General features: G+C 34.2%; 1 protein-coding gene across 1 annotated transcript in view; it reads left to right on the forward strand.

Annotated features, from left to right (window-relative positions):
* The window catches only part of nonC (serine/threonine-protein kinase Smg1), a 1,124,353-nt gene that overhangs the window by 357,017 nt on the left and 743,799 nt on the right, over positions 1 to 23,537 (forward strand). The window contains exon 25 of the mRNA XM_090398044.1: positions 17,300 to 17,453. Within this exon, the coding sequence (XP_090254170.1) occupies positions 17,300 to 17,453 (154 nt within the window). The remainder of the gene's footprint in view (positions 1 to 17,299; positions 17,454 to 23,537) is intronic.

Genomic DNA, 23,537 nt, shown 5'->3' on the forward strand with positions numbered 1-23,537 from the left:
TTTTGCCAATCCATTTCATGTTCACTCTCAAGGTAGAATGATCAGGGCAAGCTCTAGATTCATTTGTTCTGTTTCTTTTCATAATCATTTTTGAATTCACATATCGGGAGATTAACCCTGATATGCTTCACCTGTTGGTTTGCAGGAGGTATTTCATTTCCCTCCTACCACCCATTTCTAGGAGGCATTTCCCTATCTGCCACCTAAGGACATGCCATCTAGGGGTTTAAATGCATATATTTCACTAAAGAAATAACTTACTATTTCAGTTTCAGAACACTTATTTATATCACACCCACAAATGAGATTATAAGCTACGCTATCTGTGCGCATGGAACTTTCAGTTCCAGAAAACAGATATACAGAGAATAAAAGATGAGTAGTAAGCTCCACTCATCTTTTGTTCTAAGTTATCTCATCTATGGTTATAAGCTCTACTAGGAATGGATGTTAAGCATCTGTTGCTTATGTTATTGTTGAGTTACAAGATATGGGAAGAAAGAATGATTCCAGTTTTTCTGAAAAGCCATCCACTATGGATGTGCAGAAAACTGAGTAGAGAAAGGAAACTTGTTACCATTGATTTCATGACCTATTTATTGTACAGGGTGATTGTAAAGTCACACAACCCAGAAATAACACATATCTGTGTCGAGGTTAATTACAAGTATATGCAAAATGAAACGGTTACAACTACATATGCAGGTTATAATCAGAGACCTTTATAACAAAAGAAGAATAGGAACCTCGTTATAACATATGTTGAAAGCGGCCACCTCCTTCATGAATGCAAACACACACACTGATGTTTTTAATTGCTGTTGAAATGTTCATTTTTAGTTCATCTAGTGCGTGAGGATTATTCCAATAAACAACACCTTTGAAATACTCCCAAAGGGAAAAAAATGTAGTGCTGATAAATCTTGTGATCTTGGAGGCCACAATTCTTTCGAGATGACCATCTCATCACTGAAAACTTCTTGCGAAAAATGTATGCTACTATTCGATGTGTGGTATGTGACACTGTCTTGCTGGAACCAACAATGATGTTCACTGACATCAAGGAGTGCCACGAACAGTGTGATAATGTCTTCGGAGATTGAACCATTCACCATTGTTTCAAAGAAGGGTCACACTATATGACAGCATGCTATCGCACACCAAACTCCAATATTTGAGATTGCAAAACTTTTTCATGAAAATCATGTGGATTTTCACATCAACATATCGTATTGTTTTGATTATTCATATGCCCCCTGAAGTGAAATGTGTCCTAGTCACTGAAGAAAACTGTATCAAGCACCTCTATACTATGTTCTTTAACGAATGAGTGTAACCATCTACAGAAGATTTTTGTTTGCCTTTATCTGGGTCCTTCAGTTCATGGACTCAGTGTACATGATACGGATGAAGATGTAATGATCTCAGTTTTCTGAGATCATTACATCTCAGAAAATTTTGTCATCATTCAAAATGGAAAGCCTTCTGGAGCGATTCCTGTTTGCAGCAGATCCAGTTTCCCCAAAACGCTGCACTAATCTTGTTATTGTCAACTTCTGAGGGACTGTGTCTGGTGCTGTACATGGATATTTCTCATGAAGTTCCTTGGCAACACATGCTTAAGACCAACGAGTGAAATAACTTTCCAAAATGAAAACTCGTAGCTGAAAAAAGACATTTTACTTCCACATTGAACAAAGCTACACTGAGAAAATCCTGCACACATCACAGTAAATTTGGCATCTCCAATAGTTTGTAATAATATGATGGTGACATCTACGCATAAGGAGTGATTAGAACGATTTGGAAACAATTTGTACAAATTCAGACTTCTGGTTGCACAACTTTATGATCACACTGTATTAGGAAATACACCAGAGGATCAAACATTGAAAAAAAAAAAAAAGCAGTAGAAGGAATGAAGAGGAAGAACATTTTGTTCTGTTAGTGTGGAGTTGAACTGTGAAAGAGTATATTGACTGTTTAATTCATATATCTTAATATATGTTATATATGTAGGAGAATAAAAAAAAAATTAGCATGTGACTATGGAAAAATTTGTAGAAAACACAGACAGCTGAAACTGAATGTCACTGAGCAAGAGAGAAATGAAACAGTGAGTGATGGATTCATCAGCTTACCTGCTTTCTTTTCTGTGTTGCCACCAACCCAATTATGTTTAGGAAGCTCTTAGAGAGCAGCACTACAACTGTGAGAACATCATTTAGTGGCTTATGTATATGTTGTAGTTGACAAATATGCTAAACCACGTCTGTAGCAAGAGGATTTCAACGGATGGCAAGTAGCTGCATTTAATTTAATGTAAAATAGCTTTCTAAAAATATTTTTTTTAGCTTTTCGAAAACACAAAAGAGTATGGTTAATTATAAAGGTCAATTCTAGTAATAAAAATTCATGGAATTTTTATTGTTTTCCAAAAAAGTAATGTTCTTTTTACTGTTCTTCTTGTCCTTATTATTTATTGGCTCTTCCTTCTTCAATTACTTCTTAATTAAAGGAATGCAATCTCCAGCTATGATACAGCACCTCTAATCACTATATGTAATTCCTGTCAACTTAATGAGTCATATAATTAAAAAATGGAGTGGGATCTTGGGTGAGTACATTTTTTAGGAGGGGTGAAAAGTAGGATTTTGCATAATTTCTCAAGTCTTATTTATATATGTGTGTGTGTGTGTGCACACACCCACACAAATATATATACACACACACACACACACACACACACACACCAGGGGCAAATATTTCTGGTGTGCGGTGCTCATTCACGAAATATCAGTGTCACCAATATTATATTTTTGCATTTATTCCTGTTAAAGACTCACTCAAATGTTTGCAGACTTTGCGCACGATTCCTGAAATTGAACATAATATACTGTACTAATGCTTCGTTGTCCTCTTCACGAGGATAATAAAATATTATCATGAAGAAGGCACTTTTTGCCGCCTAACAATTGGGTCATATTTGTTTTAATAGCCCAGGTGTGCTTTCAAAATGCATACACCTTTGAGCCATTTGAAGAGATGTAGAGAGGGTACAGCGTGTCAAACTCTTAGTGCTGTATTATTTTTAAACTGCTGAGAAGGCTTGACTAGGTGACCTTAAATTTTGAGCTCACTCAGCACCTAGCAACTGTGATTGGTTATTGTGTCAACCAATCCAATTGAATGTTGTCATGAGTTGAGAGATTACTATATCCAATGACTTTATTACAAAACAGCTGTTACACATCTTTTCTGGAACTGAAAATTTGAAAGTGGATGTTAGGAGAAAAATGCTAATTGTTTTTTCCTTTTGCTTGTGCAGTATAGCATCTGTTGAGGTTGCAAAGTTTTTCAACGGTATAGAGAAATTTTTATTCTAGTCTTTGGGAAAGAACAGATAGTAAAAAATATCTATTCCTGAATAAAATGAATATTCTGTGTATTATAAGATGTTGTTGATCTACAACAAAATACAAGCATATGTAAGAATAATAAGACAGAAGAACCGCTGATACTAAAAAAAAAAAAAAAATAAATAAATAAAAAAAACTAATGAATTTAGGATTCCCGAAAGTGTGGATAATTCTGATAATGATCGGATGTTATGTATACTGAGTTTCAGTAAACAAAATAAAATTCTTGGAAAACGAAGTGAAATATACACAAACCAGAGAAATACAAATAACATGTGCAACAAATTTTATGAGATGATTTGCTGTTCCATCAAACCATATTTATTCCTGCAATACTTTCTCTCTCTCTCATAATTTTTTTTTTTTTTAATTATGCAATCATAAATTCACTTGTTCATGTTTAGTCTATTAGAGCAGGGTTCCAGACCAGGTTAAAAACAAGACTTAAAAATAACAATATATAAAAATATAAATTAATAAAAATGCAAAAAAATTCTTAATGCATCCACAGTACTTGTACAATATAGGTGTACAACCTTTCATTGGTGGGAGACACATAAAATAAGCAGCAATTGCTAAACTACTTCAGCCCTCTGTGTCTAAATATATCAAGCATCCTGTGTTAGTGATATTCACCAGAAGATGTGGATACAGCTCTATAATTGCTCAAAATGTTTGTGAAAAATTCATTATCAAATTCCTGACATGAGGATATATTAGGATATTATGATAATATGATATGGTATTATATTAATGAAAAAGTGACCTTAACCTCCAATTGACAATTTTACTTCAAATTAATCTTTTATCTGTTAAGACTCCTAGGCACACTTCTAAGACACCCCTGACTGAATCAATCCACCTAGACCTTGGTCTTCCTCTCAGGCTTTTACCTGCCATCTTGGCATCAAACACCTTTTTTTGCTAACCTTTCCTCTCTGATTCTGTTTAAATAGCCATACCACATGAGATTAGTTCTGCTGATGCATTCCTGAATGTTGAGAATGCATATTATCCTCTTTTTTAATATGATACTACCATGATGGCATCTGTTCAGTCCCTAATCTTTCTCAGGACTCATATCTTTGGTCTCCAGTCTTTGATCAAAAGTTTTATTTCTAACCCAGATCTGAGATCCATAAGTTAAAATTGGTTTCAACACTGTTTTATACAGCTAATTTAGTATTTTGACTAATTTTTCTCTTATTCCAAATAAATTTATTCAAATAATAAAGCAACATATAAAAACCACAGCGACATCTTTAATTAGTAAAAAGGACAAATATTTCCTACTAAAATTAATAGAACCTCTTCAGTGTCTGTAACAGTAATAGGCATGGAATACAAGCAAAACGTTCGGTGGATCACCTATTAAAAGACAATTGTTACTGCGTGCTAGGAAATAATAGAAATAACAAATTTAGTCTATTAAGATAAATGGTTTTTCACATAAGATAAAAGTCTCCCAGATCTTTGAAAGAGACATACAGCCATTTCTATTTAAATTCAGTCGGTTTAAGATAGTTTCACAACTTTCTTTGAATATGTGTTCATATTTGAATCTGCATCTATGGAGGAGAACTGCTTTATCCCACTGGACACTATGAGTAGAGTCAATACTGTGCTGCACCAGACCAGATTTCAGAGGCTTGTTATAATCAATATAATATTGATGTTCTTTTATTCTTTTTTTCCAAAGAACGGCCAGTTTGTCCAAAATAAGAGACATCGCATTCACAAGGTATTTGGTAAACGCCAGCCAAAGATAGAGAAGACAGTTTATCCTTTGTAGAAGGTAACAAAGAAGAAATTTTGTTGAAATTTTGTTTTTTTACGTGTCGCTTTATTATTTAATTACTATGCCACAGGTTCCACTAAAAATCATAAATTTATTCAGTTGATTTCCTGCCCTACCAGCTTTGTTGATTTTGACTAATTTCTCTAAATTCAGATGACTACCTACTATTCTGGATATGCTAATTCGATTTCCATATTTAAAATTTTTTTTCTAGAATGGCTAAAAATATTTTCCCTGTTCTATAGGTTCTCCTTTGAGGAGGCAGTTGATATTTTTAGTGTTTCTGCTTATTTTCATTGTCTTTTTATTACTGATTTTCATACTAAATTTAATGCAGCTATTATTCAGTTTAGATAGGGAATCTGCAAACTTATCCTCTCAATTTATTGAGATGTATAACATCATCTACACAAAGTAAACACCTGAGATAACATTGCCATTTTTGATATCAGGCTTAATACCACTTTCCTTAATAACGTGATCCATATAGATGATAAATAACAGTAGCGATAATGTGTACCCTTGTCTCACACTTGATTAAACATCAAATCATCTTCCTGCACCTCCTTCATTTCTAACTGCTGACTTATTGCTCAAATACAGTGTAAGTATTGCTAGGTATAATTATTCATTTATGCCATATAACTCTTGGTGCCTTGTGATATTCCTTTACCAGATCTACAAAACTTAAATACAGATCCTTGTTATGTTCTCATGATTTATCTGATCCTGACACCTTCAATTTGGCCTGAGATCAGCTTGTTCTTTTCCTTTCAACAATTTTTCTCAGCCATTTTTCAAGTATAATTGCATAAACCTTACCAATAACATTCAACAGGGAAATTCCTCTATACTGCTCACATTTAGTTTTATTTCCCTTTTTTATAGATGTAAATTATGAGATCCTTACTCCAATCATTCAGAATTTGAATGTCTTATCAGGACTATTGAATTGTGCAGGCTGCCACTATAAAAAAATTATACCTCTGTATTTGAGCATTTCTGGTTGAATTTCATCTACTCCAGCTGCCTATTCAGATTTCAGGTTCTTAATGGCCTTTTCTACTTCAAGTGTTGATATGCATTCATGCTGAATATTTGCTACCACCATTCTGTCACTACTCCAGACATCTAAAATATCTTCAGTTTTCATGTCACCTTTATCATCCCAGGGTTGCTTAAGAGTCAAAACCAAATAACTGGCAATAAACCTCTACTTTGCCTTTCAGGAATGGAGAGAACAGATTGGAGTTTCTGGTCCAATCCTCACTTTCACGTAGTGCATGTTGGTACTGAATGAATGAGGCTTGCAACTTGGGACTGAGCCAACCAAATAGTACTATCTGTTGGCTTAAACCACAAATATATATATGATGGTACAATGATTAGATTTCATTCCGGCTTGGCCAGTTAAACAATGCTCCTGCTGTTTTCATCAGGGAATCAGGGTAAACGGTGAAAAGTCTGCTATCAGAACAAACTTCAACTCAACATCTAGAATATGATGAATAAATCCAACATCAAAAGAACTGAAGATAGGAACCATCAATGTAAGGAGTATTAATAGAAAGGATATTGAATTTGCTAAAGAATTGGAAAAGTGCCATGTGGGCGTAATTGGCATCACTGAGACAAAGAAGACAAAAAGGTGAGATCTTACTAAATATTAAGTATAGGATTTTATTTTCAGGCAGTAATGATGAAGGAAAGGAAGTAATAGCAATAGCATTTAACTCCAAACATGATGATGAACTTCTTGATTGGAAGTCACTTTGAAGTAGAATTATGTGGACAAACTTCAAAATGGGGACATGGACAATAAAACTTATTTGTGTCTATGGTCCCACAGAAGGTTTTTGAATTATTAGAACAGGCATTTAACATAAAATGGAAAAAGTGGTCTTTATTGGAGATCTGAACAGCAGAATAGGAAATGAATCCCACCAGGCATATAGGAAGAGTTGGCAAAAATTTGTTAATAAGGGCTAAGCTAATAATAATGGTAAATATTTACTGGACTTCTGTTCAGGACACAAACTAGTCATTACTAACACCACGTTTCAATATAAAGATGTGCACAAGTTCACATGGAGAGAAGACACAAGAAATAGAGCCTCATTGACTACTCATTATTGATAGTGAAATCAGCAATTCTGATTCAGGACACAAGAGTGCACAGAACATTGGAAATTGGAAGTGACCATTAGTACTAAGGAGGATAAAAATGGATATCACATTGAAAAGAACAGTATGTAAGAAAGTTTTAAGAAGAATTAAAATTTTGCAGCTTTTACAAGTAAATTGTAGACTCGACTTCGTAAACATTATTGGAAAAAAAATTGCAGCAGTTTGAAAACAAGAATTAAACCTTGGAGTCTCAGTGGCAAACTATGAAGAAGAAATTGATTGATTCATCTAGGGAGGTATGTGGTGAAGTTGTCTGCAAGGATAGAAAAATAAGAATGCCAAGATGGACACAAGAAATTAAAAAATCAGTCCTGGAAAAGAAGAATGCATACCAAAAGTTCTTAGCAAATAAATTAACACATGCCCTAAAAGAATATAGAGCAAAATGTAAGAGAGCTAAACTGTGTGTAAAAGTAGCTAAACAGAAGTCATGGGAAGACTTTGGTAAGAATGTAGAAAATAAATATCAAGAAGGTGGCAAAATGTTCTGGAGGCTATAATAAATTTAGTTTAATCCTTTATCCAAGTGTGAGCAAACAAAATTTGCGCCTGAAAATATGTTCAGGACTGTAGCAAGTGGTGCAACTGTTGGTAACTCTGAGCAAAGGTGGACCAAACTCTCTCTCATCATTCCTTGTCTCAGTATCTCCCGACATGTATAATGCTATGCATTGAGGGAAGGGCCACTACCCAGACCGGTTTCGACCTTTATTGAGGTCTCGTCAGTGGGAGGCAGACCCAGAGGTGGTGATACTAAGGCAGAAGCAATAGAGAGGTCATATTTACCTATATGAGTTGCCAACCGGTGTATGCCCTTATTATTAAATTACTCTAGATTTAGAGAAAGATGTTGGAAGTTTATTTTGCACTTGGTAAGACTATGATACACAGTTGCGAACAGTTGCACCACCTTACTACTACAGTCCTGAAGATATTTTCAGGCCAAACTTTGTTTGCTCACACTTGGATAAATGATTAAACTAAATTTATTATAGTCTAACCAAGTGCAAAATAAACTTCCAACATATAAGAAAGAATGTTTGCTCATGTTATCATAAATAGAATTTAGCTTGATGTAGTTTTTAAATAATTAATTTGTAATTTATTATTTAAAAACTGGCTATTTAAATAAAAATAAAAAATAAAAATAAAAAATAAAAATAAAAAACATTATTTAAAAACTGGTTATTCTACTGGCATCACCAGAGGTCATGCCAGTAGAATAACCTGTGATCAAATCATTGTTTCTCTAGCTTACTGTATGGAATGTAACTCAGCTTGTCCTGTATATTTGTATATGCTCCAGATGATGATCTTAATATGAAGATCGAAACGTCAGGAAAATAAAAGTTATTTATAACACGGTTGTAAAGTCCATAATTTCTAAAATGAATGCTGATCACTATGCAGCACTAAAAGAAAGGCTTATACAGCTCTCTTACATTTTTCTCTATATTCTTTAAGGCCATCTGTCAACTTATTTGCAAGGATCTTTTGGTATGTTTTATTCTTTTCAGGACTGCTTCTTTAACTTCCTGTGTCCACCATGATGTTCTTATTTTTCTATCCTTACAGACAACTTCACCTCCTACCTTCCTAGCTGAATCAATAGATGCAAAGAGGAATACTTATGAATACTATTTAAATTGTACATGTTTTGGGTCATAAAGTGTTACAAAATAAAGACTTATTGTTACATAGACTATATATTTATAACGTACTTATGTTCTTACAAATTACCTACTGGTTTCGCTAGTAACTGACTAGCTTTCTCAAGGCTTGCGAACGTGTCACCCTTGCTACCTAACAGATACTAACGGCTCTGTATTTTTAAACCTTTTTTGCATTTACCTTTTTTTTGTACTATGCAAGCCTTGAAAAAGCTAGTCAGTTACTAGCGAAACCGGTAGGCAATTTGTAAGAACATAAGTACGTTATAAATATATGGTCTATGTAACAATAAGTATTTATTTTGTAACTTATCAATATAGTTCGCCCACCATTTCTAGATCCCTTTTGGATTTGTGCCAAGAATAGTCGATTCATGCTGAAGGGGAGAAAGAAATGAAGGATGTACGAATTGGTTGCCAACATGCGAAATCACGTGCTTTCTTGTCTGTCGCTGTACTAGTACTAGCTTGATTTTTGTTGTTCTCCTTTTGCATTATTTTTTTATTATTAATTTGTATGATGGATCCAGTACAGTCAACAAGTTCTATTGTTACACGTTTCAGTAGCTCTTGCAAAAGAATATTGAATAATGTGCTGACATTCTGCGAAAAAGAATCGTCAGAAGGCCGTCTTCTTGTTCCCCTTTCTCAAGTCATAAAACGTGCAAGTGCAATTGCGGGCGTATCGGGGTCGACTGTTAAAAGAATTCGTAGGGAATCAAAAGGTGAAGGTAAGCCAAAATTTAAATCTCCTAAAAAAAAAAAAAAAAAAAAAAAGCGCCAGAGTAAAACCATCGAAACCGTAGCTTTGAATGATTTTGATGTAGACGTTATAAGAGCTATTCACGAATTTTACGTATTCGAGAAAAGAGTGCCAACTGTTCCGAAATTGATTCCTGTGCTTAAAGAAAAAATTAATTTTCCTTGGAAAAGAGAAACTTTAAGGAAAATACTTCATGAAATCGGATTTTGTTTTAAAAAGTCCCAGAATAAAAGGAAACTTATCATGGAGCGAAGTGACATTGTTTTATGTAGAACGCAGTATTTGCATGTATTAACACTCTACGTACATTTTTCCAACTGTTATACAAGCAAAATAGTTACACTTTAAAAACAACAATGTTCGTAAAAGAAAAGCTAAATTTTCCGACCTGTAATAATAAACAAACTCAGTTTGTTTATTATTACCTCCCAGAAGACAAACTGATTACCCTATTATCGGAATGGATTCTCCTTTTTCTGACATGCGCAGTAGTTTCGAGGGACCTCAAATGGGCTAACTATACTATCAGTAGAAAAAGTCATCAAAAACTTGAAAGGCAGCTGGAGTAGATTATTTTCGACCTGAAATGCTTAGTTATGGAGGTATAAAAGTTTTGCAGAGGCAAAACTAATTAATGAGGGCCCGGTCGGTAGGTTGAATTCCCAATGAGTGGAGTAGAGCTCTCATAGTACCAATCTATAAAAAGGGAATAAACTGAATGTGAGAATTACAGAGGAATTGCTATACTAAGTGTTCCAGGTAAGATTTAACGTCTCAACCTCTTTACAAATATGCTTGCATATTTGTCTCTAGTCTTTGGTCAAGTGTTTTACTTCTGACCCAGCTCTCAGATCCATAAGTTAAAACTGGTTTGAACACTGTCTTGTATACAGCTAATTTAGTGTTCCGACTAATTTCTCTCTTACTCCATATGAATTTATTCATTTGACTTCCCACCATACCAGCTTTGCTGATTCTGTTGTCTATTTCTATATTTAATTTACCATCTTCAGTAAAAATTGTGCCTAAGTAGCTGAAATGTTTTACTTGTTCCACAGGTTCTCCATTCACAACACAGTTGACATTTTCAATGATTCTGCCTATTTTCATTGTCTTTGACTTTTTATTGCTGACCTTCATACCATATCTATTACAACAGCTATTCAATTTAGTCAGAGAATCTTGCAGACTTGTAGCGGATTTATTTAGAAGTATAACATCATATATATCCGCATATAAATAAATCTGTATAAGTCTTCTAATTTCTTCAAACAGACAATTGTCATCGATTTTAATATCAGGCATTTCTTTCGATAAAAACTCAAACCAATTTTCAATATCTGCCCAATTTCCTTGCGATGAAGTCAAAAAACAACCATTGAAAACTGTTATTTCCTGTGATGTTTGTTTCAGACCATTCTTCGACATATTGGAAACATGTTTGGTAAAAATTCTGCACTTTTTTGGTAAACTTTTCCATTATGCCCGGATTTGATTCCTATAAGTTTGACAATTTTCTTTTTATTATTAAAGGAATACATTTTTCTTCAAATCGTGATTTATATTGAAGGACAAAATCGTTCAAAATAAGACTAACTTCTGTAGCTGAAATATGTTCACCTTCAATCTTTTGAATCGTTTTGTGGAAAATAGATGCCTGATTATGTACAAAATACATTAATATCTCCGATAATTCATAATTGAAAAAAGATTCCAGAATTTTTGGACATTTGTCTAAACTTAAAAAAAAAATATATAAACTTAAAAAAAAATATGAGCGGTGCTTAAGGGTCAAAGCTGTATAACTGAGAGGAGACCTCCACATAGCCTTTAAAGGAATGCGGAGAACCGACCAGGTCTTCTGACCTAATGTCCAATCCTCACCTTCTCGTGGTGCACCCTGTTGGGTATCTACTTGGATACTGAACGGACGAGGATGGGCTGGCAATTTGGGATTTAGCCGACCAAATTGTATTCTTATTGGTTAAACCAAAATATAGAAAGATGGTACAACATGACAAAATTTCATGCCGGCTGGGGCGTCGCCCTGTTAAACAAGGCCCCCGTTGTTTTCGCCAGGGAACCAGGGCGAACAGCGAAAAGTCAGCTACTGGAACAAATCTGAAAATAAACCCCAACTCAACATCACCAGAGTTAAAGATCGGTACTATCAACGTAAGAAGCCTGAATGGCAAAGAAATGGAGCTAGCTGAGGAATTAGATAAGTACCAGATCGACATAATAGGGGTGACTGAAACAAAAAAGACCAAAACTGGTGAGATCTTTCTGAGCAATAAATACAAAATGTTATATTCAGGCAATGACAATCAAGGAAAAGAAGGAGTAGCCATAGTATCCAACACAAAATACGAGGCTAATCTTCTTGAATGGCAGTCAGTCTCAAGTAGACTAATGTGGGCAAATATGAGAATGGGGAACTGGACAATGAGACTTATTTGTGCCTATGGTCCCACAGAAGGTTCTACTAAGGTAGAAGTGGAGGAATTTTTTGATGCTTTAGAAAAAGCAACTGACACAATGAAAAAGGAAAAGTTGGTCCTTGTTGGGGATCTAAATAGCAGAGTAGGAAATGATTGTGAGACATACAAAAATATTTTGGGAAAATTTGGAGAAAAGAGCAAAGCTAATAATAATGGCAAATATCTGTTGGATTTCTGCTCAGGACATGGACTGGTTATTACTAACACCATGTTCCAACATAAAAATGTGCACAAATTCACATGGAGAGAAGAGGCTAGGAATAAGAAAAGTCTCATTGACTATGTTATTGTTGATAGTGATGTTTTCTCCCTGGTGCAGGACACCAGAGTGTACAGAGGATTTGAAATTGGAAGTGATCACTATTTAGTCTTGAGCAGGATAAAATTGAATTTCATATTGAAAAGAATAACATGTAAGAAAGTTTTAAAGCGAATAAAAGTTGAGCAGCTCTCAGATGTGAGCTGTAGACTAAAACACACAAAGATTATTGAAGGAAAAATGAAAGAGTTTGAGAACAGGAATCAAACCGTGGAGATTCATTGGCAAACTCTGAAGAAAACATTGATTGATTCTGCCAGAGAGGCATGTGGTGAGGTTGTTTGTAAGGATAAAAAAATCAGAACTCCCTGGTGGACACAGGAGGTTAAAGAGGCAGTGAAGGAAAAGAAGAAAGCATACCAAAAGTTCCTGTCAAATAAGTCAGCTTGTGCTCTTAGAGAATATAGAGACAAATGCAAGAATGCTAAACACTGTGTAAAACTAGCTAAACAAAAGTCATGGGAGGACTTTGGCAAGAATATAGAAAATAAATATCAAGAAGGTGGCAAAATATTCTGGAGGTTGTTGAAGAAGCTTAAGAATGGAGAAAAGAGTGGTATAAAAGGAATTAGAGATGATAAAGGTGACATGAAAACGGGAGAAAAAGATATCCTTGAAGTATGGAGTAATTACTTTGAAAAACTGCTAAATGAAACAAGCAGTGATGAGAGCAGAGTTGTAAAAAACACTGACCAGGCATGCAGTCAGGAATACATACTTGAAGTAGAAAAAGCCATCAAAGGCTTGAAATGTGGAAAGGCAGCAGGAGTAGATGATATTCGACCAGAAATGCTGAAGTATGGTGGTATAAGAGTCTTACAGTGGCTGCACTGCATAGTTCAGAAAGCCTGGACAGAGGAACGAATTCCCGACGATTGGAGTAGAGCTCTCATAGTACCCATATATAAAAAGGGAAATAAAACTGCATGTGAGAATTACAGAGGTATTTCCCTACTGAGTGTTCCTGGCAAGATCTATGCAAGTATACGTACGAAACTGTTGAGAAGAATTGTGGAAGAAAAGCTTGGTGAAGAACAAGCTGGATTCAGGCCAAATAGAGGCTGTCAGGATCAGATCTTCACTTTACGACAAATAGTCGAGAAAGCATGGGAATATAACAAAGATCTGTATTTAAGTTTTGTCGATCTGGAAAAGGCATATGACAAGGTGCCAAGAGAGAAGCTATTCAATACGCTGCAGTTATATGGTGTCAATGGGACATTATATCAAGCAATACTTAGTCTTTATTTGAGTTGTAAGTCAGCAGTTAAAATTGAAGGAAGTACAGGAAGATGGTTTAATGTTAAATCTGGTGTGAGACAAGGATGTACATTATCCCCTCTGTTATTCATTATCTATATGGATCACATTATGAAGGAAAGTGGTATTAAACATGATATCGAAATTTGAGATGTTAATGTCAGCTCTTTGCTCTATGCGGATGATGTTATACTTCCAAATAAATCCGCTACAAGTCTGCAAGATTCTCTGACTAAATTGAATAGCTCTTGTAATAGATATGGTATGAAGGTCAGCAATAAAAAGACAAAGACAATGAAAATAGGCAGAATCATTGAAAATGTCAACTGTGTTGTGAATGGAGAATCTGTGGAACAAGTAAAACATTTCAGCTATTTAGGCACGATTTTTACTGAAGATGGTAAATTAAATATAGAAATAGACAACAGAATCAGCAAAGCTGGTATGGTGGGAAGTCATTTGAATAAATTCATATGGAATAAGAGAGAAATTAGTCGGAACACTAAATTAGCTGTATACAAGACAGTGTTCAAACCAGTTTTAACTTATGGATCTGAGAGCTGGGTCAGAAGTAAAACACTTTACCAAAGACTAGAGACTTCAGATATGAGAGTCCTGAGAAAGATTATAGGCGTGAACAGGTGGCATCAATGGCAGTATCATATTAAAAACGAGGATATTAGGAAAGAACTTGACATTGTCAGCATCCAGGAATGCGTTAGCAGAGCTAATCTCAGGTGGTATGGTCACTTAAACAGAATGGGCGAGGAAAGATTAGCAAAGCAAGTGTTCTCTGCCAGGTTGGCAGGAAAATGACCCAGAGGAAGACCAAGATATAGGTGGATTGATACGGTACAAAGTGCTTTAGATGATAGAAATATAAGAGCTGATAATATTGGAGTGTTGACAAGTAACAGACTGATTTGGAGGAAAATTGTAGATAGGAAATTAATAATGATGTAATTTTTTTCACGTAGTACTATCATATCCTGTACACCCCTTGAGGGTAATGCCAGGAATTTGATGATGATGATGATGATGATAAAAAATATGAACGGAGAGGCTCAAATAATTGTAAAACACGCTCTATAGCAGGTGTTTTACAATTATTAGAGCAAGCGATCTAACTTTTGAATATCCTAAAAGTTTTTGTATTCAACATTTGTGTCTTCACAAAATTGTTTTAAAGTAGCCACACGAACAATGAAACGACTAAAATACAAATAAATTGTCATTATTATTATTTCTACATCAATTGGCATGGCACATGACGCTGTGTTGATTGCATTTGACAAAATATGTGCATTACAACCTGTTCCTAGTATTTTCTTTTGGAGTAAATCTTGTAATTTTACATAGACATTATTCACTCCTTTGCGTCTTTGCCCACCAAAATTTGTGTTTGTATTATCAGCTGTTGGTGCAACAACTTTAGGTTTCAAATTGTTTTCATTTATTACTCTGCATAGGTGGTTTGACAAAATTTCAGCAGTTTTGCCCTCAATGGATTCTAAATTTAAAATTTTTACATGAATGCCCTTGGTAACATTATAATACCTTACTAGTATTGGATATAATTTGATTTCATTATGATTTGATGCATCAGATAAAACCGTTACAAATGCTGCATTTTTCAAGTCTTCTGCAAGTATTTTATCACAGTAATTTTTAAATACTGATTTAATAATAGCCTCACATTTTGTCCTGGCACATGAAAATTTTGCATTGTGAAAGCTTTTCAATAATTTAGTTGTACAATCCATGCTACGAAAACTTTGATTGTGAATTATGGTATGAAATGCAAATGTTCCCTCCATTACAGCTAACTGTTTTTTATCTTCAGAATAATTAGAAGTTTTAAAAAAATAGGTTACTTTACTACTGGAAGCTGATACATCTAATGATTGCTTATGTTTGTTGGTATTCAAGTGTTTCGTTATAGCTGCTCTGCCTCCAACTGCAATACAAAATTCTCCTCTGCAAATATTGCAGAAAATAATGTTGTCTCTCTTTGATATGAAGAGTGGAAATTCCTTTTTTAATCGATCGTTGAAATGGCATAACCTCTTTCTTGATTTTTCCATCCCTTAAATAAAATTAAAAATAAAATACAGAGCCACACGAACGATGCAAGCACATTATGAATAAATAAAAAATTAATAATTAAAACTAAAACTTTAATAACAAAAGCGATAAAACTTTACTAAATCTATATTTAAATTATTTTATACTTGTGTTGAAAACAGGGTTGTATAAAATTGAATTAATGAATTAATAAATTGTACTTACCTGAGTATAATATTCACTGTGAAAGAAATAATTTCGTATTTCCGTTAGAAATAAATACGAAGTATAATATAGAGATAAAGTAAACAAAGTGAAGTGTGCAATGGTGCGAGAGAAGGGTGAGACATGTGAAGTTCTCCTATGCCCTGCGCATGCGTTTCATAATCGCGTCTTTCCGAATTGTACCGTCACATGACGCGTAACAGTTCGGCGCGGCATCTCTGAATACAGAGATTAACAGATTAGTTTTAAAATATTGAAAAGGAGGACAGGTAGGAGGACACTTTTCGAGAAAGGACAGAACCTACAAAAGAAGGACTGTCCTCCCTAAAGGAGGATGATTGGTCACCTTAGTTATATTCATAGACTTATTTGTGTTCATGGGACCATGAACACAAATAAGTCTCCTTGTCCAGTTCCTTATTCTGATTTTGCCTACCATTCAAGAACATTTTCCTCATATTTAGTGTTCAAAGCTATAGCTACTTTTTGTATTCCCTGATTATTTTGTAAGCTGATGTATATTTGACTTTAATAAGTCTGATATACGTTAGCTTACACAAAAACTTTAGGACTCTATATTAGTATATCCCATAGTCTTATGTTTTCTTTAGAATTAGAGAATTAAGAATTAAATTACTAAATATATATGAAGAGCCAAAGGCTTGTTTAGCCATATTGTTTCTTATTTGGCTACGAAACAATATGGGATGTAATATCCCTTAACTTAAATAAGAATTAAATGACTGAATGAAATAAATGGATGGAGTTTGGTTCTCCACAGCTGGTGAGATCTTATCCTGGTTTCTCCCGGATGAGAGAATATTAATAAAAATCAAAAATAAAATGAATATTTTTGAAAATAATATTATTCATTTTATTTGTTTAACTACTCTTGACTGTAAAAACTAGTACTTGAATTACACAACTCTCAAATTTGTGCATTGTCAGATAATGTATAATTAATGGGTACTGTGTTGTATATCTGAAATAAAATGTGTGAAATCATATGATAATAAAAGTATTCAGAATTGCCTTGTAATTAACATAGATATGCATCACTTTAAATTAATTTTATTTATTGAATTCTTTCAAGGATAACTATTGATGATCAGATTAATGAAGTTAGCAAAAGAATTTTGGACTTGATGAAAATATCAGCTATGGATTGGCCACCATCCTTAAATCCTATTCATGCTAATCTTTATCTGAGTTCCACCACATTGCATACTCTTTATAAAGAGGACAAGGTACTCATTCCTCATCTCATTTCTTAAAACTTTATATTTTACTATATTCTTTTGTTAACGTAAAATATTTTAAAAGATATTGATTTTTTTTATCATTACTAATGGAAATAAACGCCCATAGCTTTCTTTCTTATATAATTTCATTTGCATTAACTTATTAAAATATGTGATTTCTACTAATTGAGCCCAAGAAAATTTCCTTTCTTTAGGTGTGTAAAAAATTGACATGCAACTATTGGTTCTGTAATACTTTTCACTTATGCCTGAATCATAGTCATGTGATGGCATTGTATATTAAATCCATAAATCCGAAGTTAATGTTAATCTACGTGAGATGTCATCCACAGAAAGCAATTAATGTTCCACTTGCTCCTTACAATATTAGATGTGTTAGCTTTTAAAAAATTATAGAGAAAACATGATTAATTCTAAGAAGCTAATATTTAATGATTATTTTGATAAGTATTATCATTAGTTATTATCACTCAAGTTCATTGTGAAGATTGGGAGGGACTTTTCAAATTTTCTTGATCATCTTATCACCAGGCTTCCTCATTGCTTCTTTATTGAGTATAGATCCTTCTCATTATTCTTAGTATTAGATTTTTTTACATTGGCACACAGGACTTTGCTAATTTGATACCATACATACAAGAATATGAACATACATTAGGCTTTATACTGAACTTTGATAGCCTGTCATTAGTTATGGAAGCTTCTCCTGAACCGCTCAGTACTTTCATTTCATGTCTGGTTGGCACCTCACAATATTACAAAATAAAGTATGAAACAGGGAGGGATTTCATAGGTTTGAGGTACTTCAACAATCTAATATAACAAACTAATGCATTATATTAAAGATACCAAGAAATTCTTGGTTTATTTTCGTTATCCAAGTGTAAATAAACAAGGTTTGCATGTGAAGTATCTTCACAACCAAGCTACTTGTATTTATAGGCTAGTGACTTCACATCAGTGGTCTTAGTATCCCATAATGCAGCACACATCCTTTTGGATGTGTATCATGCTGAGCATTATGGGAAGGACTTTACTCAGACAAGTTTCAACCTTATTAAGGTCTGATCAGTGGGAGCAAGGTCCAGAAATGATAGCAGGGTTGAATTAATGCAGAAGTCGTATATTTCCCCATATACGAAAGATGTCATATCTTATTATTAAAATACTTTGGTTCAGAGCTAGTCGAAAAGTTTTTTCACTTGTTTATGAATTAAATGAAATATATGAAGAAATCTTGGTTTATTCTTCATCCAAATTTAAGCAAAAAAGCTTTCGTGTGAAGTATCTTCAAAGCCAAGCTACTTGTATATAGAGGCTAATTATTTCACATTAATTGCCTTAGTATCCCATAATACAAAGTGCACACCCTTTTGTGTGTTTGTAATGCTAAGCATTATGGGAAGGGCCGCTACCCTGACTGGTTTTGACCTTTATTGAGGTCTCATCAGTGGGATCATGATGCAGAAGTGAAAGTTGTCCCTTCCCATATTGCTTAGCATTATACACAGTCAAAAAGATGTGTGCATTGCATTAAGGGATACTGAGGCAACTAATGTAAGGTCATTAGCCTTTATGAAGATACTTCACATGCAAACTTTGTTTGCTTACACTTGGATAAAGGATAAACCAAGAATATAATTTCTTGACCTCTTTAATTTTATTCATAACCAAGTGAAATAAACTTTTAGACTAGCTCTGATCCAGAGTATTTTAATAATAGGGTGATTACTACTGATAATGGAAATATATTTCAATCTTGGTATCACTTCTGGGTCTGGCTCCCACTGATGACATTTAATAATGTTAATTTTTGGGCTTGCTTGTTTCCTGGGAAGTTGAGATCTGCTCAGTGATGGGTTTTGACTGTCATTTAATGGAGCTCCCACTGAGTGTCCTCTCCTGGAGTGATTCAGGTCAGGAATAATGAGTTTAGTAGTGATCCTTGAGGGTTACTCAGTGAGATTTAGAGTGATCTTGTAGATCAATCAGAGTTTTTGGAGCGATATCTCTGCACTTTGACATACCTTAATACAGGTTGAAATTGGTCTTGGTGGTATCCCTTCCCATATCCTATTCAGAGGCAAATATTCTGGGTGTGCTAGGTGTGCGGTGTTCATCCACGAAATATCTATATCACCGATATTATATTTTTGTATTTATTCCCTTTAAAGACTCCCCTAATTGTTTGCAGACTTTGCATGATTCCTAAAATTAAACACAATATACTAATGCTTCGTTGCCCTCTTCACGAGGATAATGAAGCATTAGTGCTTCATGAAGAGGGTAGTTTTTGACACATAAATGTCGCATCACATTTGTGTTGATAGTCTGGGTGTGCTTTCAAAATGCATACACCTTTGAAAATATGTGAAGAGGGCACAGCGGGTCAAATTCTTGGTACTGCTGCGTTGTAGTATTTTTAAACCGCTGAGAAGGCGTGGCTAGGTGAGCTAACATTTTGAGCCCACCCTGCACCTAGCATCTATGATTGGTTATTGTGTCAACCAATCCAGTTGAACGTTGTCACTTGTCATGAGTACAGCGCTTCCTGTACTGTATGATGGCTGTATTATAAGCTGTTACACATGTTTTCTGGAACTGAAAATTTGAAAGTGGATGTGAGGAGAAAAAAACCTAAATGTTTCTTTTGCTATGCCGTATAGCATCTGTTGCGGGTGCAAAGTTTTTTAACGGTATACAGGCATTTTTATTCTAGTCTTAGTAAACAACAGGTAAAAAATATCTCTTCCTGAATAAAAATGACTATTCTGTGTATTATAAGATGTTGTTGATCTACAAAATAATACCAGCAGATGTGAGATTGATAAGACAGATGAACTGCTGATATTTAAAAACAAAAACAAGTAAGGAATGTATAATTCCTGAAAGTGTGGATAATTCCAATAATGATCGGATGTTATGTACTCTGAGTCTCAGTAAACAAAAGAAAATTCTTGGAAAACAGAGCAAATTATACACAAACCAGAGAAATACACATAACACACAAATTTTATGAAATGATGGCTGCTCCATCAAACCATATTTATTCCTACCATGCTCTCTGTCTGCTTGTTTTTTTTTTTTTTTTTTTTTTAATTATGTCATTATAAATTCACTTATTCATGTCTAGGCTCGTGCTATTCGCTCTACCCACAACTTATAGGACACACATATCACAAATGTTAATTAATAATAATTTTTTTAGCATTAATGAAAGTATTTCTACTCACATTTATTCTTTCCTTTCATTTCCTATTCTCACATGTCTTATAAATGATGGTTCACATATTTTCATCTTTGAGTATTTCAAATATACCAACCAAATATAGCATTCTCCTTCATTGTTGTCTTCTAATAAATCCTAAAACAAACCGATTGTTACCCCTCAATGCAGACGTATTCAAAGTTATCCTGCAAGTAAAAAATTCCACAAATTATAATCGTGAAAGTGATTGAGATATGTAACCTTACACCCTCGACCATGGGATGACTTTTCTGTCTTAACATTTTATTTTGGGTTGGGCTATTTTGGCCCACAGCCAGGTAACCATAGAACACATATTTTATTGCAGCAATAAAGAACGTGTTCCTGTTTTTGGTTCCTCTTTTTCTGTGTGTAAAAAATGAATTGTTGTGAACAGCGACCAGGGTTCGTTTGCCCTCTGTGATAGTGAATCTGAGTGAAGTGTAAATTGTAAATTTATAGTGAAACAAATTTAAACAGAAAAATACATTTTTAAAAGGTAAGTGTATATAATTTAATATTATTTTACTTGTTAGTTTTATGATTTTTTTTTCTTTTAAACTGAAATAATTTGATTTCGGATTAATTAGTTGATTTTTAATAAAACATGCCGGTCAATTGTTTTATATATGAAATTGTGCTAAAAACTGTATTAATTCCGAATACTTTTTTTTCCCAAGAATTAAAGATCTTTAAAATCGATGCAAAATGAAAATAATGTATTTATAGTTTACATCGACAAATAATTATATAAAAAAATGCTAAAAGTCATTTATTGATGTAATTATTTAATTATATCAATAATTATAAAAATTTATTGATGTAATTATTTGTCTCCAAGATCGTTTTCAGAATTTGGGGAACAATAAATACAAGATGAACATTACTGAATGGTGCAAGGAAACCTTAAGCCCAAAGTTACCAGAAAAAACCTTAAGTTACCAGAAAATAGTTACTGGTAAGTAACTATTTTCTGGTAAGTAACATATCTCACAACATCATGTCTCACAAAGTGCAATACTAGTAGCAGAAAGAATGTGAAGTGTGTAATTTGCATTGAATGTTGGACAGTAGTGAATTTAGCTGCAAGGGTCTGGTCTTGGATGAATGTAAGTGGTAGTGGATGTCATTTATGCTAGTGTGTGTGTATACCATGGACGTCAGTGATGTGGATGTGAAAATAAGTTTTAATTACAGAGATTTGGTCATGATTTGTATGTTATGTTTGGTCTATCTCTTTTTACTGGGACCGGTTTTTTAGGGAGATTTGTTTTTGCTGTTGTGTGTATGATTCATTATAGGGTCATTTATGGTTTGATGGAAGGACAGAGTGGAGATGTGCAGTGAAAGGCAACAAACATGTTAACATGAGTTAGTCTCTAGTTTAAGGCATATTCAAGGATATTGCTAATGCTATTGAACATTACTTCCTAGCCTGCTGATATTCTACCCAATTTGACTGCTATATTCAGATCACACTCTTGTAATAACTTTAATTTCTCTCTCTGCCTCTTATTTTTCATGCATTTTCCCTTCAACATTCAGAGAACTAATTTGTCTACCGAGATATGTACTTTACTGACACGAACACTTTATTCATCTATTTCCAATGCATATAACTTTTTTTCCATCTGCATTCACTAAAGTTATTATACCATGGTCATTCTTCCCTTTACTTTATACACAGTGATAAAATGGATTTCTCTTGGTGTGTTCAGCTAATTTCTTTTCATAATGTGATTTGAACACACAGAGAATGTTAACAGTATGAACACTGTCAGCATGTTCTTTATGCTGCTCCTTGGTTTTGTCTTCACAGTTTGCACAGTATTGGATCCCCAGTATTCTGTGGATCAAATTATTCTTTTCTATTCTTCTAACTTGGGAAATGCACTTGGATATTTCTTCCTTTAAACAGTCTTTGATTACTTCCGTTGATGATTCCTGCACCATGCAATTTCTCAGTTTCTCATCCTAGGGCACTGTTTCAGTCTGGTTTGTCAATTTCGTATATCTCCTGCCTCAGGACTCTCACAGGCATTGTTGCCTCACAATTTAAGACTCTGTGATTACTCTCATCAATTGGTGGCACAATAGTAAACGTATTTACTTTCTATTATATTAATGGAATTAACTCAATTGGTGGCATAATAGTAAACCTATTTACTTACTATTATAATAACGGAAATAACTCGCATAAAATATTCTTTATTCGTAGAATTTTCGCCTGAGTATCACAGGCATAATCAGTACAGGTACAAAGGCTAATTAAACAATAACTGTTATATTCACAAAGTGCCACCTAAGTAGCTAAGGTTAAATTTCTTAAATTAAAATTTTTTTCTTTTTTTCTTTATATATATGTGTGTGTGTGTGTGTGTAATTACAAGTTAGGAAAGATTTGCTGATTTATAGAGTACTATCTCCCACAAGGGGGGAAAGACGTAGACCATCGGATCTGTTTAGGTTAGGGGAGTGAAGCAACGTTTCACATGTTTCTTTGTAAAGCCATTCCATCGGGAACTGACTTTTGTGAGTGACTTTTGTCTTGTTCCACTGAACTCTATGTCTAGTGTTAATGGCATGCTCTGCAAGCCCACTAGACAAAGTTCAGTGGAGCAAGACAAGTCATTCACAAAAGTCAGTTCCCGATGGAATGGCTTTACAAAGAAACATGTGAAACGTTGCTTCACTCCCCTAACCTAAACAGATCCGATGGTCTACGTCTTTCCCCCCTTGTGGGAGATAGTACTCTATAAATCAGCAAATCTTTCCTAACTTGTAATTACACGCACACACACACACACACACACACACACACA

The sequence above is a fragment of the Typopeltis vanoorti genome, chromosome 9 (assembly GCF_054136105.1).
Source record: "Typopeltis vanoorti isolate ZY-2024b chromosome 9, IOZ_Tvanoo_1.0, whole genome shotgun sequence".
Taxonomy (NCBI): domain Eukaryota; kingdom Metazoa; phylum Arthropoda; class Arachnida; order Uropygi; family Thelyphonidae; genus Typopeltis; species Typopeltis vanoorti.